The sequence below is a fragment of the Chrysemys picta genome, chromosome 15, assembly GCF_011386835.1.
Source record: "Chrysemys picta bellii isolate R12L10 chromosome 15, ASM1138683v2, whole genome shotgun sequence".
Taxonomy (NCBI): domain Eukaryota; kingdom Metazoa; phylum Chordata; order Testudines; family Emydidae; genus Chrysemys; species Chrysemys picta.
In genome coordinates this window covers 34,345,759-34,363,979 of record NC_088805.1, presented here as the reverse complement: position 1 = coordinate 34,363,979, position 18,221 = coordinate 34,345,759, and the positions used below count along the sequence as shown (strand labels likewise).

Sequence of the window (18,221 nt, the reverse complement as noted above, 5' to 3'; positions counted from 1 at the left end):
GATTCTTCCTCTGCCACTAATTACTTTGTCACCAGTCCAGACTCGCTCCCACACACACTTCTGAAGCATCAGGGGGGCCTGCACCACCCCCCCTTTCCATGCACTCTCCTCTGAGGCTATCCCAGACTTTCCATCACTCCTTTTCATCCTCCTCAGGGTCATCAGTCTCCTCACCTACACCCCATGCATGGCACTTTGGCCTTTTCTGCACTGGCCATTTTTCTTGAGTTTCCCTGCTTCTAACACTGGTTCAGAGCCACTGGCTGTGGCAATGGTGGGAGCCCAAGTTTAGATTAGGTGCCAGCAGCCACTTGTGTTTTCACCATTGGTGTCTAGAGCTGCTACGAGCATGGCTAGATGGCACATTAGCACTCCCACCAATGAAACTGCAGCAGGGGAGCAATGGAGGACATTTTCTGAGGAGAAGAGGCTAATATAGGCAGTTTTTGTAAAAATGTATATTATAGGGTGGAACCATGCGCAGTTCCACTTCTCCAAAGCATGAGCTGTAATTTTCATGTGTGGACCATCTCTGTGAACACTAGTGCAGCCGATATGATGCTCTCTTCACCATACTCAGACTGAAAGGTGCAGGAAAAAAACCATGTCTGACTCTTACCTGCAGTTTTTGTGGTTGCTACTGCCTCCTGGGAGCTCAGGGTGGGGTTGTGAAAGAGCATCCTTGTTTCTTCGTCCTGAGAGCAGTTCTGCTGCAGGAAGGACATTGCCTGGTAGCACACCTCCCTCTCTTCCTGTAGCTCTCCTAGACCTTGGCGGTGTAGATGAGCGTCCATTTCAGGTGTCCCATCCCAGGAACTACAGCCTTCATGGGTCCCTCGGCACTCTATTGGCAGGACTAGCTCACAGTCTCTGTCCTCAGGAATGATAGGAATGCGTTGACTTAGGTCACGCACCCCCCTATAGCAGCTTGGCAAGGCCTCATCAGGAAGTGTGTACTGTACACTCACCGCATAGTCCTCTGTGTAGCAGCCACCACCTCCACTGCTACCAGTGCCACCACAGGCAACCTGCTTCTCTTCATAGAAGCAGCAGGGCAAGCCCTCATATTTCACCCCATCTGTCCTATGCAAGTGGTCTGAGTTAATACTGTACAAACCTGGGGAACTACCTGGCTGCTGCTCCAGCCCCGGGCCACACCCTCCCCAAAGTGGGGAGCCCAAGAAGAGTGCACCACAGTCTGTTGTCCCACTGTTGGGCTCCAGGGCAGAGTGCTGGAGCTCAAAGCAGCAAGCACATGCTTGCTCCATCAGAGGTCCTGCTACTTCTGGACCTTTCCAGTTCCTTTTAACATCCAAGGCAGCACTGGGAGTAGCCTCGAGGCCTCCCTCTGAGGTAGTGCCATTTGAATCCCTGTGCTCTAGTGAGGAATTACTGCTGTAGTTCATCTCCATGCTGCAGTTAGAAAGTTGGTCCCCTGAGGAAGAAGCTGGCACAGGTCGACAGTCAGCACCCATCAGAGCATGCCCATGTGCCAGAAGCTCGTCCTGATGGGGGCCCTCCAGGAGAACGATTGTCCCTCGATTTGTGCCACCAGCATCCCCCACTCGGCAGGGGCTCTTGCTGCGGTAAATGTAAGGGTCATAGTCACTGCTCAGAGAACTACGGAAGGTGGAACAGCTCCCATAGACCCCCTGGTTGCTGACCTCTGTACAGTCAACCATGGAATCACTGGAGGAGCAGTGGCATTGACCAGAACTACTGCTGCTGCTGTCACTGCCTGGGCAGTCAGCCAGGTAACCACTGCACACTGAGCGGTGACCATGATAGCAGCTGAAACTGGAGGTGCTGCCACTCTCCAAGCGGGAGGAGGGCATTACATGTACCACAGGAGGGAACAGCATGCTGCCACCAGGCTGGAAGGCACGGGAGGGACCCTTTGCGGCAATGCCAGCTGGAGACTGTCCATCTTGCTCAGGGTAGCTAAGGCCTTGGAAGTAGTAGTGCTGGTACATGGTCTCATACTGGGAAAAACAAGCTGCTTTGGAGAAGTTACGTCCATTGAACTTGGCCCTTCGGAAGGTATGAGCTGGAGAATAAGCTCTGTGCTCCAGGCCACAGCGATGTGTGTTCAAGGCATGATCCAAGTGAACAGGCTGGTAACTTTGGATGTAAGCAGGGGACTGTGCTGGGTACAGGCTCTGCTCACCATGCCGGTCCACTGTAAGTACCGTGATGGGATTTCCATGGGAGTCCATGCTAGTCCGGGTGGGATATGCAGTTATCTGGCTGGTCCTGTGCACTCGACCAGGATAATGAACTGGCAGAATCACCCTCTGCTGCCGGCTGCGCACTGGGTTGGTGGATTCCAAACATACCGGGCCTGGATTTCCCTTCTTTTGTTCTGGATGGAGAGAAAAACAAACAGTGTGTTCTGGAAATGCAGCCACTCTGCTGAGGGGTTGTTACCTGGCAGACTGCAACAGTGAGTAAAAGTGCCAGCCTGCTCCAGAGAAGTGACACAACCAACACAAGCACACTTGCCCAGAAGTTCTTTGAAACACCTGGGTCTATTGACCAGGGGAGGAAGAGCAGTGACTTCAGCTCCTTCCTCTGCATAAGCAAAAGATGCTGCCTACTCAGCATTCCCAGCCCTCTGGGTTAGTAACACTCATCTCTGCCCAACTTTTTCCATTCTTCTTACAAATTATTTAGATGGAAAATGTTTTAAAAAGTCAATGAAAGAACCACATTCTATGTTGCTGCACAGAGGAATCCAGGAATTTTACAACTCCCTCCCACATACCAGCTGCTTTTAATTAATTTGCTTTTCTTTGTATTTCCCCATATAAATACAGTGAACTTGGGTGAATTTTATTTATGCTTCTTTTCTACACAGGCTGATAGATGCTGCCCTCTGGTGGGCATATGCCCAGGATAAGAGATATGGTAGGAAAGTGTTTTGGCTGTTTTAGGACATGGGGTCACTCTCAAAGAAACTTATTTAATTGACCTCTATTACCGGCTGGCATCATTGAAGGAAGTCCCAGGATTGTATTACAATACAGACCAATCACCAAAGAGATTTTCCTACGAGTGTACAGAAATATACAATTTACCCTCCATCCAGAGAGCTGAGAAGTCCAGAAATGGCACTATTTGGGTGTGTGCATTTGAGGGGCAACACTTACCTATAATGTTATGGCGGCAGTGGGGGCAAGTATGATGCTGCAGCAGCCAGGGATCCACACATTTTTTGTGGAATCTGTGAGTGCAGGGAATCACCCGCAACTCCTGTTGGGGAGAAAGAAGAAAATTAGAGGACTCTCCCTAAAAGGCGCGAATACTCGCAATCCACACCTAGCTCTTCTGGCTTAGCTACATATCAGGTCAATTCCCAGCCTCTTGCTGGAAGAGGGGTGGAAAAGCCACCAACCTCTGTTAAATAACTAAGAGCATAGTGGCTGGAGAAAGTTTGTGTTCATTCATATGGTGAGCATCTCTATGCTCAGCAACCCTGTTGAGCTCATTTCCCCGTTGCATCCTGTCCTCCTCTCAAGCTACTCTTCCCTCTGAAGCCTCTAGCCTACCTCCAGCAGCACCCAATAGTTCTAGCTAGTTTTGTGCTTTGTCTGGCAGTGTTCCCGAGGGCCACATTCAGTGCATTCTTGATTGTTGTGCACGTGCAGCACTGAGTTACAGCAGCAGTTATTTTATTTTTTTATGTCTGACAAAGGATGTAGTTTTTATTTGAGGGGAGGAAATTTTTAAAAAGACAGTGTCTCTTTTTTTTTTTTTTTAAATCCAGTGTCTTCTAACTTCACACTGAGATTTTAGATTGCCCCTTCCCTTGGGGCCATGCTCTTTGATTCATTCCCCTCCTTAGTTCCTCTAAGTGTTGTTGTAGGGGAGATGGCAGCCGGGCACCTTTCACTATGGCACTAACACGGATGGAGGCTGAGGTTAGAAGTCATTTTCTGGAACTTTGAGCTTCTTCCAAAGGATTTCCTCTGTAAGGAGGTGAGACAAAGGTTCACCGAATCAATCTCATGTAAAATGGTTAGGGCCTAAGTGTATTTAATGGATCATACATACACATGTTTCACATATTAGCTACTAATATATATAAGCAAATGCATACTCAATATAAATGTGGGCCTAGTTTAGTTTGGTTCAGAAGATCTTTGAATAATCCTTTTTTGGGAAGAAGTGCAAAACAAGGTTTTTGGCTTACTAAGTATCCTGTTATTTCACTCCTTAGAATGCCTCTTATTTGGGTATGAGGTTCCAAGGATGAAGTAAGATGCAAGATTACGATGACCCAGCCAAATATAATCAGGGTAAACACAGGAAGTCCCCAAAGTCTCTGTCAAACATTAAGACTGATAGTTTTGTTACTGTTAATAAATAGATAAGTTATATAATTTACGGTGTAAGGCAGAATCTTGTATTTGGTCATAAAACATCGGATCAGAGGAGAGGGGTGTTTGATACAAGCTCTCATCTTGGGTATAAAAGAATGTACTCAGACTTAAGTCTTTACCTTTGTTTGTGTACAGCCAAGGCTGTATATACTCAGTCAGTTCATTGGCTGGCCATCTTCAACTGATTACTGGGGTGTGGCACTTTGTACCTATTCTGACATAACCCTGTTCCTTGGATGGGAACTATGGAATTAGCAGTGGTTTTGCCTGCAACAGCAAGCAGTGGTTTTCTGCTTTGCTAGATTTGTAAAGTAACCTATGGATCTGAAAACATCCTTACATCCTGATCTTATTTCATATCTCACTCTTTAAAAGCAGCCCACGCATCAAGAATGCAGTTCCTAGAGCAACACTTTACTGCTTTCTGGCAATGACTTAGTCTTTGACGGCACATTCTGAAGCAGCACAACAAGATCTTACAAACTGCTTTGCTGAGGCTGCTTATACTTTGGCCTTACCTTCAGCCGAACAAAAATTGAAGCTATGTACCAGCCAGCTCCTCAACAACTTGCCCAAGAACCATCAATAAGCTTGGAAGATACCACACTCCAAGCTGCCAAACAGTTTACTTATCTTGGCAGCATGTTAAACGATGAAGTGCAAATCAATCACAGAGTGGATATGTGAATTAAGAAAGCCAGTGCATCATGTGGTTGCCTTTATCTCTGAATCTGGAAGCAACATGGAATCTGTTTACAGATGCAAATCTAAATCTATAATGCTGTTGTCCTCATGATATTGCTCTACAGGTGTGAAACATGGACCGGTTATCAACGGCACATTAAAAAGCTTGGAAGTTTCCACTTGTGACACCTACAATGACTGCTGGGCACCAAATGGCAGGACCAGGTGTCCCACACAGAAGTCTTAGTGCAAGCTGGTTTGGCTGGTATTGAGGGTCATTAGATTTTGATTTGTTGCCAACTGAGATGGACTGATTATGTAATTTGTATACCTGAGACCCATTTATCAAAACAAATTCTATATATGAATTAAGATCTAGCAACTACAGGCATGGAGTGCAGATGAAACACTTCTAAAGATACTCAAACAAAATCTGCACCCAAGAAATATTTGTGACTCGATCTTTGAGCATTACATGGTGCCATTCTGTCAGGGTGGATGTCCATGACTTTGATAAGAACTGCATTGCACAGCTGGGAGCACAGTGCCATGTACAAAAACATGCAGCTCAATCAACACAACTAGACAAATAGCTCTGTGGTCAGTGCGGTCATTGTTGTTCTTCCTGAATGAGTCTACGGAGCTATGAGATGACCCATTCATACAAAATGTAATTGCTGACATAGTTCTTGAAATCAGGGTGACCAAGGTCCAGACTCCAGAGAAAATAATAATAAAAAATAACAATAATGATAAGTAAATAAAGAGATTTCGGGGTCCACTCAAAAGCATCTAGCAGTCCACATTTGGCCCATGGTGCATCCATTAAACTACCCCTGGTCCATCAGATCCAGTTTTGGAGAGGGAGACCTCCCTACATTTTCAGCTGCATGCAACCAACGCTGCCACACCTCCTACCCACTGATCCCCACTCTTGGTTCATGTGCCACCAAATACTCATCAGGTGACAACTGTGCCAAAACTGGCCCAGCAGCATCAGCCAACCAGGTTAGAGAAACTGCTTTCTTTTACCTCCCCATCAATGTATTTCTCCAGGCAGATGGCACAGTCAGAGGTTGAACTGCTGCTTAGTGTGTCCAGAGCTCCACAGCTTCCTTCACGATGACCCTTATTTTTGGACTTGAACTTCTTGGTTTCCATCTTTTCCAGTGCCTGCACTGCAAGCCTGTTCATGGAATTCTACAATATAAAACACAATGTTGCTGCTTGAGGCAATTGGAATAGCAGAAAAATAATGCTGTTCCTAACAATTAACATCTGTAACCATATCTCCTCAGGCTGAGATGGGTGTCAAGTCTCATAAGCTAAGCAGATCCTGATTAGGCTTCTCTCTATGCGGGAGACCCTCTGGAAATGACATGCGCTACAGGGAGGAGTGTGTGTGATCAACTTATCACTGAACTAAACATTCTCTGTGCAAACAGAACACAGTCCTAACCAGTTAAAAAACAGAAACCAACTAAACAAAAGCTATGAGTGTGTGAGCACGCACACACACGGCACTTGGAGAGAAGTAGTTTTCCAAATCTGAAAAAAAAATGAGCAAAACTGATTGAGAGGAAAAATTTAAACAGAAAAATGTGAGTGATAATTGGGAATAGTTTAAGAATATTTTATTTTGCTAGATCCCCAAAACACCTACAGCTCTACACAATCACAAAAGAAGACTTCTTAAATTAAAAAGCCATTCTGACTAAAAAGAGGAATGAAAGCACCGCTACAAAATAAAAAATATATTTAGCAAATGAGGAAATTGATAGCAATAACTATAAAATAGAAATTGATAAAGGAAGTCAAAAGTGCCAAGGAAAAGTCTTTGGATAGTAGGGTTAAGGACAATAAAAAAAGGAATAATGAAACAGAAAAAACAACAACCCAGTAATAAGTCTGTTAGTAGAAATGGTAAAATTGTCAACAATCAATCAGAAAAGGCAAGTATTCAAGACGAACTTTTGTTCTCTATTTGGAGAAAAAGACCAATGACAAAATACTTTCTATTTCTACAGTAACTACGTAAGATGTTATGCAGCATCTATTAAAAGACAGACACAGGTCATTTAGACCTAGTGGTCTCAATTCCTTGGTAAGCTGGGCTGTGACCTCTGCAGCGGCCAGTGCGGCTGGCTCCGGGGCTGGGGCAGTCTCAGGCTACCACACACCCACCCCCTGCAGCAGCAGTAGTTTGGGTGTGGGAGGGGGCACAGGACTGGGTAATGGGAGCTGCGGAGCCATCGCTCATGGCAGGGGCAGCGCGCAGAGCCCCCTTAGCCTTCCTTCCCTTTAGGAGCTGCAGGGACATGCCACTTCTGAGGAGCCATGTGGAGCCGGGTAGGGAGCCTGCCAGCCCTCCCACCCCAGCACCAGCGGGGGTTCCAGGCCGCACGCCCCACCCTCCAGCACCCGTGGCCCCCCAGCCCAAGTTTTAGTTAGGGGTATATAGTACAAGTCATGAACAGGTCATTGGCAGTGAATTTTTGCTTACTGCCCATGACCTGTCTATGACTTTTACTAAAAATACCTGTGACTAAAACGTAGCCTTATTCGAAGTATATGTGCTGTAATTCAGCAAATAGAAGTTCATATATCTAGAAAGAAATAATGTAGGTTACACACACAGGATGGAAGAATGTATTCTGGAAAGCATGGACTCGGAGAAGAACTTAGGGGTCAAATGGACAACCAATTGAACTGTGTCCCTGTGTGATGCAGTGGCTAAGAGAGCTAAGATGATCTTTGCATGTATAAAAGCAGAGGAATGATGCCTAGGAGCAGGAAGGTGGTACCACCTGAGTATATGGAACTAGTGAAACCATTACTGAAAATGGTGTCTGGATCCGGATCCACCTTTCAAAAAGGATGTTGAAAAACTGGAAAGCAGTCAGAAAAGAGTTTCAAGAATGATCTGCGGTCTGGAAAATCTGCCTTAGATAGTGAGAAGGTAAGAAGATCTGTCTGTTTGGTTGACCCAAGAGAAGATAAAAGCTGACATGATTGCGGTTTATAAGCACTTATGTGGGGAGAGAATTTTAGATAGTACAGGGCTTTTCAATCTCACATACAAAGGCATAACGGGATCCAATGGCTGGAAGCTGAAGCTAGAAAACAAATGTGTACCTTATTTCCAGTCTGAATTTAACTGTGAGGGTAATTACCATTACAACATGTTAAGGGATGTGGTGGATTCTCCATCATGTGAAATATTTAAATCAAGACTGAATGTCTTTCTAAAAAACCTGCTTTAGCTCATCCAGATGATATGGCCATGATACAGGAATTAATGGGTAAAATTCTATGGCCTGTGTTGTGCAGGAAGTTGTACTAGATGATCATATGGTTCCTTATGGCTTTTAAATCTCTGAATCTGTGACCCAATATGGGATATACTCTTTTATAGGTCAGCACAGACCTAAGTTCCCACTAAGCTGCTCAGCAGGCTATCAAGGGTCACGCAGGTGGGTGGGAGTGGCACCTCTCCCCCAGCCCCAGAGCGGCTGTGGTGAGAGAGGGCTGGGGGAAGCCCTCTCTCCATGTTGCAGCCCTGGGGCAGCCTGCATCCCAAATTGCTCATCCACGGCCCCACCCCAGAGCCTGCACCCCCGCTGGAGCCCTCCCCCCCCACTCTGTGCCCCAGCCCTGAGCCCCCTCCAGCACCCAAAACCCCTCATCCCCGGCCCCACTCCAGAGCCTGACCCCCAGCCGGAGCCCTTCCCTTCCCCCTCCACACTCCAATCTTCTGCCCCAGCCCTTGGCCCCACCCCCACCACACATCATCTTCCTATTGGTGCACATAACGAAGTTCATTACACATGGATGTAAAAAATTAGAGGAAACATTGGTGCAGACCCCAATGCCCCAACATAGTGCTAACAAGATGACTCAGCAGAGAGAACTTTCCAACATGTGTCAGTACTGACTTTAATGCTCCATCAGGGTGCTATAGGTCAACAGTTCTCAACCAGGGGTACGCATACCCCTGGGGGTACATCAACTCATCTAGATATTTGCCTAGTTTTACACAGGGCTACATGAAAAGCACTAACGAAGTCAGTACAAACTAAAATTTCATACAAGGACTTATTTATACCACTCTATATACTATGCAGTGAAATGTAAGTACAATATTTATACTCCCATCAATTTATTTTATAATTATATGGTAAAAATCAGCAAGTAAGCAATTTTTCAATAATAGTGTGCTGTGACACTTTTGTATGTTTATCTCTGACTTTGTAAGCAAGTAATTCTTAAGTGAGGTGAAACTTGGGGGTATGCAAGACAAGTCAGACTCCTGAAAAGGGAACTGTAATCTGGAAAGGTTGAGAGGCGAGCCACTGCTCTAGGCCCTGTGATCTGAAAGACTGTGCCTCGAGCATAAGATGTAAAATGAATGTGGTGATTAAATATCCTTTGGCAATCTTTATGAGGTTTGGAATGCTGGACAACGCCAACTCAGATAATTACATGCTGCTTCCCTACAATTCAAATTGTAGGTTTATTTGAATACAGGATTTATCATTTTCCTTTCTAGTATCCCTGCTTTGCAGTGTTGTAGGTCCAGAATGCCTGGCGAGTCCCATCACAGAGGTGAGGGTTAAAGGAGTTCTATGAGTACACAATTGTTTGGCCTCCTTCCAGATGAAAGACCCTATATGCATGCAGGGGAATTACAGGACAGATGACAAATGCAAACTGCAGGGAACTTTAGCATCCGATTGTTACACTGTTCTCCTACTCAGCCTTCCCGTCAGATAGCTTTAATCCTCTGAATCTCTCTGTTCCCGGGATGATTCCTAACCAGGCTTCTTTTCTTGAAATCTTTTCCCTCTAGGAATCAAGGGAAATTTTCATTAAAAGGAAGTTGCCTCTCCTTTAATTCCAGATGGAAATCTTGAGAATCCACATACTATACACCCAACAAGCTTGGAACCTGCTTTGAAGCCACTATCCTTTGTTAGAATCCATCAACACCACTCCGATCAGCTTCTCTCCCTTCTCCACTTGGGAATAACTACAGTTTCTGTAGCACTCCCAACCCAAGGATCAACTGATCGAGCACAGCAGAGTATAGCAGGTCTCTTAATAAAGTTCCACACCTTTTCAAAGTGCCGTGCATCTTTGGATAATACCCTTTTCACAAAGATTGTTTTTCCAGACAGTGAACCCTTCTCTCTTCAACAGCACTGACCCAACTCTCTAGAAGAAGGTAGAAGCAGCAGTCAGAGTGCAACGAAAGTATCATTATTGATCCCGAGCTCAGGCAGCTCTTACCTGACTACGTCGCTGCTTCAGTTTGATCTTGACGAGAAGAATGAGGCAAACGAGAGAGACCACCACAAAAAAGGCAAGGAAAATCCCCATGTCAAAGTACTCTGTGGGTTGCTGAAGAAGACAGAAGAAATTTAACTTATCTCCCCAGGCAGATCACATTCAAATCCATTGCTATTCCCTTCCAATCCATTTCCCCCTTCTCTAATTTCTTGATAATTATGATTCTATGAATGCCCTGTGGGCATGAACCACATTGGTGGAAAAAGCCACTGCATATGTTAGCCTCTCTCTTGACCAGTTGCTCATGAGCCCTGATGCATGAGCCAGAATCTTAAGTCAATATCACTGAGCGAGGTCAATTAATATTATTTTATAAAATTCCATGTACTTAATAGTGAATAGTCAGGGGTGTCCTTTACACGCAGGGATATGGCAAACAATCTGAAATAAAAAAAATGGGAGGAAGTCACATTTATCACAGGAACGTAAGTGTGTGATGGGACACAGTTATGGCCAGCCGTACAGTATAAGGTTTACAGCAGCTCCGAACTCAATGCTGGTTCTACAAGCAACAGCTTTCACCAGAGTGAATCACACTTACCAACAGCTCCAGTGGGTTTTTGGTATAATTCTATTTTTGAAGCAAGTAAAATCAACATGTCTGAGTCCTCAGCAAAGTACTGATTGCTCAAATGAGTCATGCTTTCTAATACAGCTGGTGCTTTAGGAATACAGTAACAATGAACTAGAAATCTGGTCTACACAGATTTTTATAAAAACGAGGAGTCCGGTGAAAGACTAAGATTTATTTGGGCATAAACTTTCATGGATGAAAACCCACTTCTTCAGATGCATCAGGCTGTCAGATGCATTTTGTTTTTTACCCACAAAAGCTTATGCCCAATTAAATCTGTTAGTCTTTAAGGTGCCACTGGACTCCTAGTTGTTTTTGTGGATACAGACTAACACGCCTCTGATATTTGGCACTGATTTTTATGTTCGCTTTTCTCATATAAACTACATGTAGGAAGTGTTCAAGATGTCTTGGGAACATCCATTCTAGATTGGAAAGAGAATAAAGTCTCAAATTTCTTTGTTAATCCATGTGTGAAAAATGCAGTCAAGAAATGTTCACTAACATCAGACAGCCTGCTTTCCTGGGGGTAGAATACAATTAGCCGCCCCCCCCCTTTTTTTTAATTTAAATGTTTTGTTTTCTTTATTAAAGAACCATTATAATACAAAAAAAAATCCCTGTGTAATAAATATAGGGCCCAGACTGTGAACCTCCACCTTAACACTGGTGAGATGTTACTCACTTAGGAAATCCATGGAAGTCAATGATACTTTCTGAGTGAGTAACTAACTGTTCTCCAGTCAGCACTCATGGAAAGCATCACACTACATGTTATCAATCAATGCTATTATCAGGTGCTGCATGAAGCAACAGCAACACAATCCCCACTGAACATTAAGTCTCACCCGTGGGGGCCGGTGCTGAATCCTTGCTCGTGCCACTTTCTGCTTGTTAACTATGTTCATCAGTTTGACAGCATCAGCCCCCTTCACATACACCACTGGCCTCTTCAAAGGGTCTTCTGAGCCCTGGTTCAGCTAGACAAGAACACAGTAAAATTCCATTAAATAGATTTATTTCAGATCAGCAACTCTCTTTTCAAGAGAAGGAGAGGAGACCATGGGTGAATAAAGATAGCACTAGATACACCACCACTTGTCCTTTTGTAGTGCATCCTTTCATCCAAGAATTTCAAAACACTTTACAACATAAAATTAAGTTAAAAACTTGAGTTAAAATTAGGCCTGTCGATTAATCGCAGTTAACTCATGTGACATGGTGCGGGCTGTTTCCGGGAGCGGTGCAGGGCCAGGGTAGGCAGGGAACCTGCCTTAGCACGGGGCGCTGCTGCCACCCCAGAGTCGCTCCAGTTAAGCAGCACCAGGCTGGAGCCCGCACCCCAAACCCCTCCTGCACCCCAACCCCCTGCCCTGAGCCCCCTCCCGCACCCCAACCCCTTGCCCTGAGCACCTTCCTGCACCCCGCATTCCCTCCCGAACCCAGATGTTTTCCCCACCCAGATGTGGCCCTCGGGCCAAAAAGTTTGCCCACCACTGCTGTAGAACATTTATGCAGCACATATTTAAATCAGCAAAATTCAAGTTCCTAGCTTATAAGCCCTTTGACTTATGAGCTAATAAGTTCTTCTGTCTTCAACAGCAGAGCTTGTAAACTTACTGATACAGTTAATTGGCTTCTAATGCTTATTTGAACCAACAGGTACACACCTGGGTCTTAATCTGCAAAGAATTATTCACGTGTGTAGTCAATTTGACAATTTGAATTTACCATAAATGTCTTCATGTAATGGAGGAATCCTCTCTAATCTAGAGACTAACTTGAAGTGTCAACCACAGCCACAAGCATAGCTGAAACTCAGAATTTTGGCACACAAACTGCTTCCCCTATAAGTGTTCTGGGACCCTTGCACAGACCTACTTGAGATCCTTTCAAAGTATTAAACCTTAGCAACCTCTAAGCATATATTATGTACCAGAGTGGGAAAAAAGTCTAGACTAGAGGATTCCTCTGTTACAAGACATATATGCAGTAAATTCAAATGGTCTAATCTGACACAGAACCACCATGGGATAGGTAAAGCCACAAGGCATGACCAGAAGGGGACAGAGATGCAGCTGTCCTTGTAACTGCTACACCCTTACACACTTATTTTCCCCTCAAAGGAAATTTTCTGGGCCTGACTCACCCTGGAAATTGTCCCCTAGGAATTCAAGTATTCTCTTGAAATTTAAAGATGAGGGAACAAAATCTATAACACTGATTCTCAGCCTGAGGGTCACGACCCTCCGAGAGCCTCAAACTGGTCAAAAGGTTATAGCCATCCTCCATTTTTTTATGACTGGATGGGAGTGGGTCCCAAAACTTTCTTCTGTTGTAACAAGGGTTCACAGTCCAGATAGGTCAGGTGTTCCCAACCTATCCACGGTCACGCAGCCTAGTGCCAGGAAGAAGCACTCATGTGACAAATCACAGGTCAAGGAGAACACTTGCTTAGCCTTGAGGGATGATAAGCAATTTGGTCTCAGAACCTGTGACTTTTGCTCATTGGTACAAAAATAACTTGGTCGTCAGGCATAAAAAGCTTGCTAATGTCTTCAAGAACTTCAGACTGCTTCTGTCCAACAATGCCTGGGACACGGGAGCTCTGGAGGTGATCACCACTTCCCATGACAGCAATCACATCTGTTTCCTAGCTATAGTAATACCAAGGAGAAAAAAACCCCATGGTCTAGAACAAAAGGAGTCTCATATACATGAAGGGTAATGCTCATGAAAGGATAGGCAAACTCAGAGTGATAACCATCCCAAAATCCCCACTTACAGGATTTTAGTTCAGGGTCTTAACCTGTGTCAAGAGGTGACACAGAAATGGCTACATGCAGAGTTGCACAGGCCAAATCGTAGTTCCCTTTAAGTGACGGCTAGGAGCAGGTTTGTAACAAATAGCGGGACAGAAAAAAAATGTGGCCATTCTCTTCTATACATAATGTGCAGACTGTGACAGAATAAAATGGCTGATCAACTTAGCAGGTGTTTGTCTGCACAGCAGGATTCTTTGTTTAAAGTTTGCAGGCTCTGACATTGAGAGCTTATCCATTAAATCTAGCCTTGCAGGATATGATCAAAGGAAGCCTTAGGATAGTAAAAGAGAGACCTTTGCGGCAAGCTCTCCTTTTTCTTTTCTCTCAGGATGGGGGGGTGGAAGAGGGAGTTCTCTTCCTTAGATTACTGCTGCAAACCTGGGTCATGGCTTTTAGTCAGGACAAGGAGGCTTTAGATGTGAAGGCACAGGATGCACAGGGTGTCAAAGTTCCTTTTAAGTAACCGCTGTAAATACATTATTTCACTAAGGATCTCTGAGACTACTGTATGGGCAGAGCCAAATTTATCCCACTTTTCATTGATTAAAATATAAATATATATATATATATATATAAATATATATATATATATATATATATATATATATATATATATATATATATATATATATATATATATATATATATATATATATAGAGAGAGAGAGAGAGAGAGAGAGAGAGAGAGAGAGAGAGAGAGAGAGAGAGAGAGAGAGAGAGAGAGAGAGAAAAAAAAAAAAAAAAAAAAGCATATATGCTGGCATGTTTCTACCAGGCATTTTGCACTCACTACCTCGTCCTTGCTTTCCTTTTTCTTAAGAGAGGAATACTAGCAGGGAAGTCAGGGCACTGAGTTCTCTCTTAATGCCAACACCTTATCTACTTTCAGGACAAAATAATTAATATCCCTTATGCCAAGCGCTCCAGAGTATGAGCCCAAGTCTGCAGGAGAGAAGTCAGAGGAAGAAGGAGATTCATTTTTCTACAAAGACAACTACTTATCTGGAGGCTCTCAGAAGCTTTCCTAGAGAATTTATCAGGATGTATTGGAAGTCACCTTTTTCCTAAGAGAGTAGCTCAAGGAGGACAGGGAAGAATTTGAGGGGGGGGGGGGTGTCACTTAGATCCATGCTCAGGAGCTATTCCCAGGGATCACCAGAGTGGCTTGATGAGAAAGTGGGTGGCTCGACAAAGAAGTGGCAGGTGCAGACTCACCTTATAATATCTTTAAAGCACTGACCAGGGGCTGTAACGTGACCACACATGAAGCACCACATGAAGGCACTGGTTTTCTTAAGGTGGAATAATATCCCTGAAAGGAACGATTCCAAGGCACTGGGGGGGTCACAGTTGTCAAGGGTAGTAGTGCTGAATTTGGTGATGGGCATTTGGGACAGTGGATTTGATGGCCCAGCCATCTTGCAAGTATAGGGCAGATTCCCTTTGAGCAGATTCTGAGCACACGTCCCCCAGGCCCTAGTTCTGTCCATGTCCGTACTCGATACCGTGCCATTTTCTCCTGGAACTTTGCCTGCAGTGAAGCACTGACTTCAGTCCATCATCCACCCCTGCAGGACTCTTCCTGATCAACAGTGACCTCCCACAGGGCCATTGCTCGCTATTTTTGTGCTACCATGTCTGCATCCAGGTCACACCACTGCACCTGCTGGCCCAGGAACAGACTAACGATAGGGAAAAACGAGAAGCTCAGGAGGGTAGAGAAAGGAGGGCTGTCAACAGAACCCAAGGGTGGGGGGCTAAATCCTCAAGATCAGAGTGGAGTTAGTGAGAAGCTGTGTGCTGTGGCACAGAAGCAGCAGACTGGGCCTATGAGGAGGCAGTCGAAAGGTTTATTTAGGGAGAGCGGTTTAGGCATCAACATTCTGAGAGTTTCACTTGCTCCTGTAGCCAGTCAGTTTCCACACTAGAGGATTCCTTCCATGTGTGAAAAATCAAGAATTACTCACGCAAGTAAATGTTGCAGAATCAGAGCCTAAGTTACATGTAAGTGATCTGTTTTAAGATTTTACACCTCCACTTGTAGATAGTCTCTAATATACATGCTCTGTACTCAATTTTCAAACACGTTTCTTCCAGAATTGAAGCCAGTTCTTTCAAACCTAATCATGCAGGCTTTCATCCATGAGGACTACACACAGGCCCAATTTAAACTTTCATACTTGAGCTATTTTTGTCGTAGCCCTGTTCAAAAAAGCATAGTTAGAATTCTTTTCCACACTTGTGAAAGTATTTTCCTGCTCCCATAACTCAGAACTGGCTGAAGGGATTTTGCTCAAACTTCCCACAAAAACACAACCCCACTCTCCCAAAGTGAATAAAAGTGACACACACAAAACTGACTCCACTAGCAAGAGGCAAAGCCTGGAAAATGTCAGTCCAAAAAGTGAAAAAATAGGGGTGTAAAACAGAAAACATTTTGCAACCTGAACTGCAGTGGCTGCTGCTAGTGGGCACTACACTGAAGCATCCCCTCCACTCTGTACACCAAATACTCTCCCTTTGAGATGAGGGAGGTAAAGGGAGCATCCTGGACAACACAGCGCTGGATTACAACAGGAGTGAAAAGGCTGAGGTGGAACTCAGTGCGTGTGTGTGCTGGGCAAAGGGGAGTGTTCACATCCCCCTTTTCCTGGGACCTTACCGCCGCCACCGGAAAAAGAATAAATAGAAATGCAGCAAATTAAAAAGTAGGAAACCAGACAGACTTCTCTGGCTTTACCATTCCCCATCACCCTCTGTCAGGGTACATGTTTGAAGAGGGGGAGAGAAAAACCCAAACACCACATCCCCAGAGAGAAGAACAGGTGTGTCTATTCTAGGACAGCTCTATTATGAGAGCAAAGAACACAGCTCACGATTCACAGAGTTTGGTGTATAGCAGCCCTCACAGTGAGGGTAAAGCTCACAGAGACTGGGATAAGCCTGGGCTCCCTGCTTTGTACCTGGTCAATGGCATCTGGGTTTTCAGACACATCAAAGATGACAGCCGTGGCTCCTCGCTGCACTGCCCGCTTTGCCTGCAATGAGAAAAAGATAATGCCCCTTTAACACCTCCCAAAAGAGAAATGTCCCCCCTGCCCCCTACCTCTTCCCATCCCAGCAACCAGTGCCACTGCTAGGCATAAGCAGACTAAGGGTACGTCTACACTTACCTCCAGGTCCGGCGGCAGGCAATCGATGATGTTCTGGGATCGATCCATCGCGTCTGGTCTAGACGCGATAAATCGATCCCGGAAGTGCTCGCCGTCGAAGCTGGTACTCCAGCTCGGCGAGAGGAGTACGTGGCATCGACGGGGGGAGCCTCCCTGCCGCATCTGGACCCACGGTAAGTTCGGACTAAGGTACTTCGAATTCAGCTAAGTTATTAACGTAGCTGAATTTGCGTACCTTAGTCCAAAGTGGGGGGTTAGTGTGGACCAGGCCTAAGCATGCCTAGGGCCCTGAGCAGCTCAGGGGACCCGCTATTTGTGCGTGCGGACACGTCCGTGTGTTCCTGCTTTGGGCCCCGAAGGGGCTGGCACTGCCTCTGCCAGCAGCAGCCTGCTCTTTCCCACTTTCACATGCCAGGGAGGAAGTAAACGGGATTAAAATGGTTTTTATTTCCATATAATCAATACAGAAGGCAACTGCAAATGCAGGGATAACTGAATCTCTAGTGCAGAGAGGAGCCAACCGCTCCAGGGCATCCATGGTGCCCTTCCCAGCCCCACTCAGTCTCAGAAGACAGTTAAACTTTTACCACTTTTTAAAACATTTCTTAGAACTGAAAGAATTAAGTAACCTGGAGAGAAAAGCCCCCTCCACAGACCACATAGGAAGGAGGGAGTGCTGTGGGGCTCCATTAGAAAACCTTTTCTGCAGCAAGGAAGAGGAAAAAGGGTTCACCTTTGGGAGGTGTATAAGGAGACTCAAGGCCATTACACATGCCATCTTTAAAGTCTCCTAAATCCATTCTCTCGCTGCAGTCATGACAAATTCTGTCCAGTGAGACTCAGACTGTGTTCCTCAGATGTTTTGAAAAGACATTGCTATGTCTGTCCACTAGAGGTCATTCTTACTGCATGCAGCATCTCCACTCAGAGAAGACCAATTCTATTTGATTTGTGAAGGATTTTATACTAAGGGACCATAATTCAGAACTGGAGTGACCAAGAGCCAACCGGGGACACTGGTATGTATTAAAAACCTCTGGGATAGTGAAATGGGAGCAGCTGGCACCTTTCACTGCAGCTTCTGTAATTGTCTCTGCAACCTCTACCGAAATGCTGTCCTGTAACTTCCTACAGCAAACAATTGTCACGGAATCATCACAACTAGCGCTACACCTCCAATTAAAAAAGAACGAGGAGTACTTGTGGCACCTTAGAGACTAACAAATATATTTGG

At 45.0% G+C, this 18,221-nt stretch overlaps 1 protein-coding gene across 4 annotated transcripts in view; it reads right to left on the bottom strand.

The window, feature by feature from the left end:
* ZNRF3 (zinc and ring finger 3) overlaps window positions 1–18,221 on the bottom strand; it is a 205,057-nt gene that overhangs the window by 5,365 nt on the left and 181,471 nt on the right. For 2 of the 4 annotated variants that reach the window (XM_005309711.4, XM_042852342.2), the window contains 6 exons: window positions 16,778–16,852; window positions 11,838–11,969; window positions 10,356–10,466; window positions 6,099–6,266; window positions 3,150–3,252; window positions 620–2,362 (listed from right to left, as the gene is read on the bottom strand). In XM_005309711.4, the coding sequence (XP_005309768.2) occupies window positions 620–2,362; window positions 3,150–3,252; window positions 6,099–6,266; window positions 10,356–10,466; window positions 11,838–11,969; window positions 16,778–16,852 (2,332 nt within the window). The remainder of the gene's footprint in view (window positions 1–619; window positions 2,363–3,149; window positions 3,253–6,098; window positions 6,267–10,355; window positions 10,467–11,837; window positions 11,970–16,777; window positions 16,853–18,221) is intronic. The other 2 variants (XM_065568953.1, XM_065568954.1) reach the window with 2 other exon arrangements.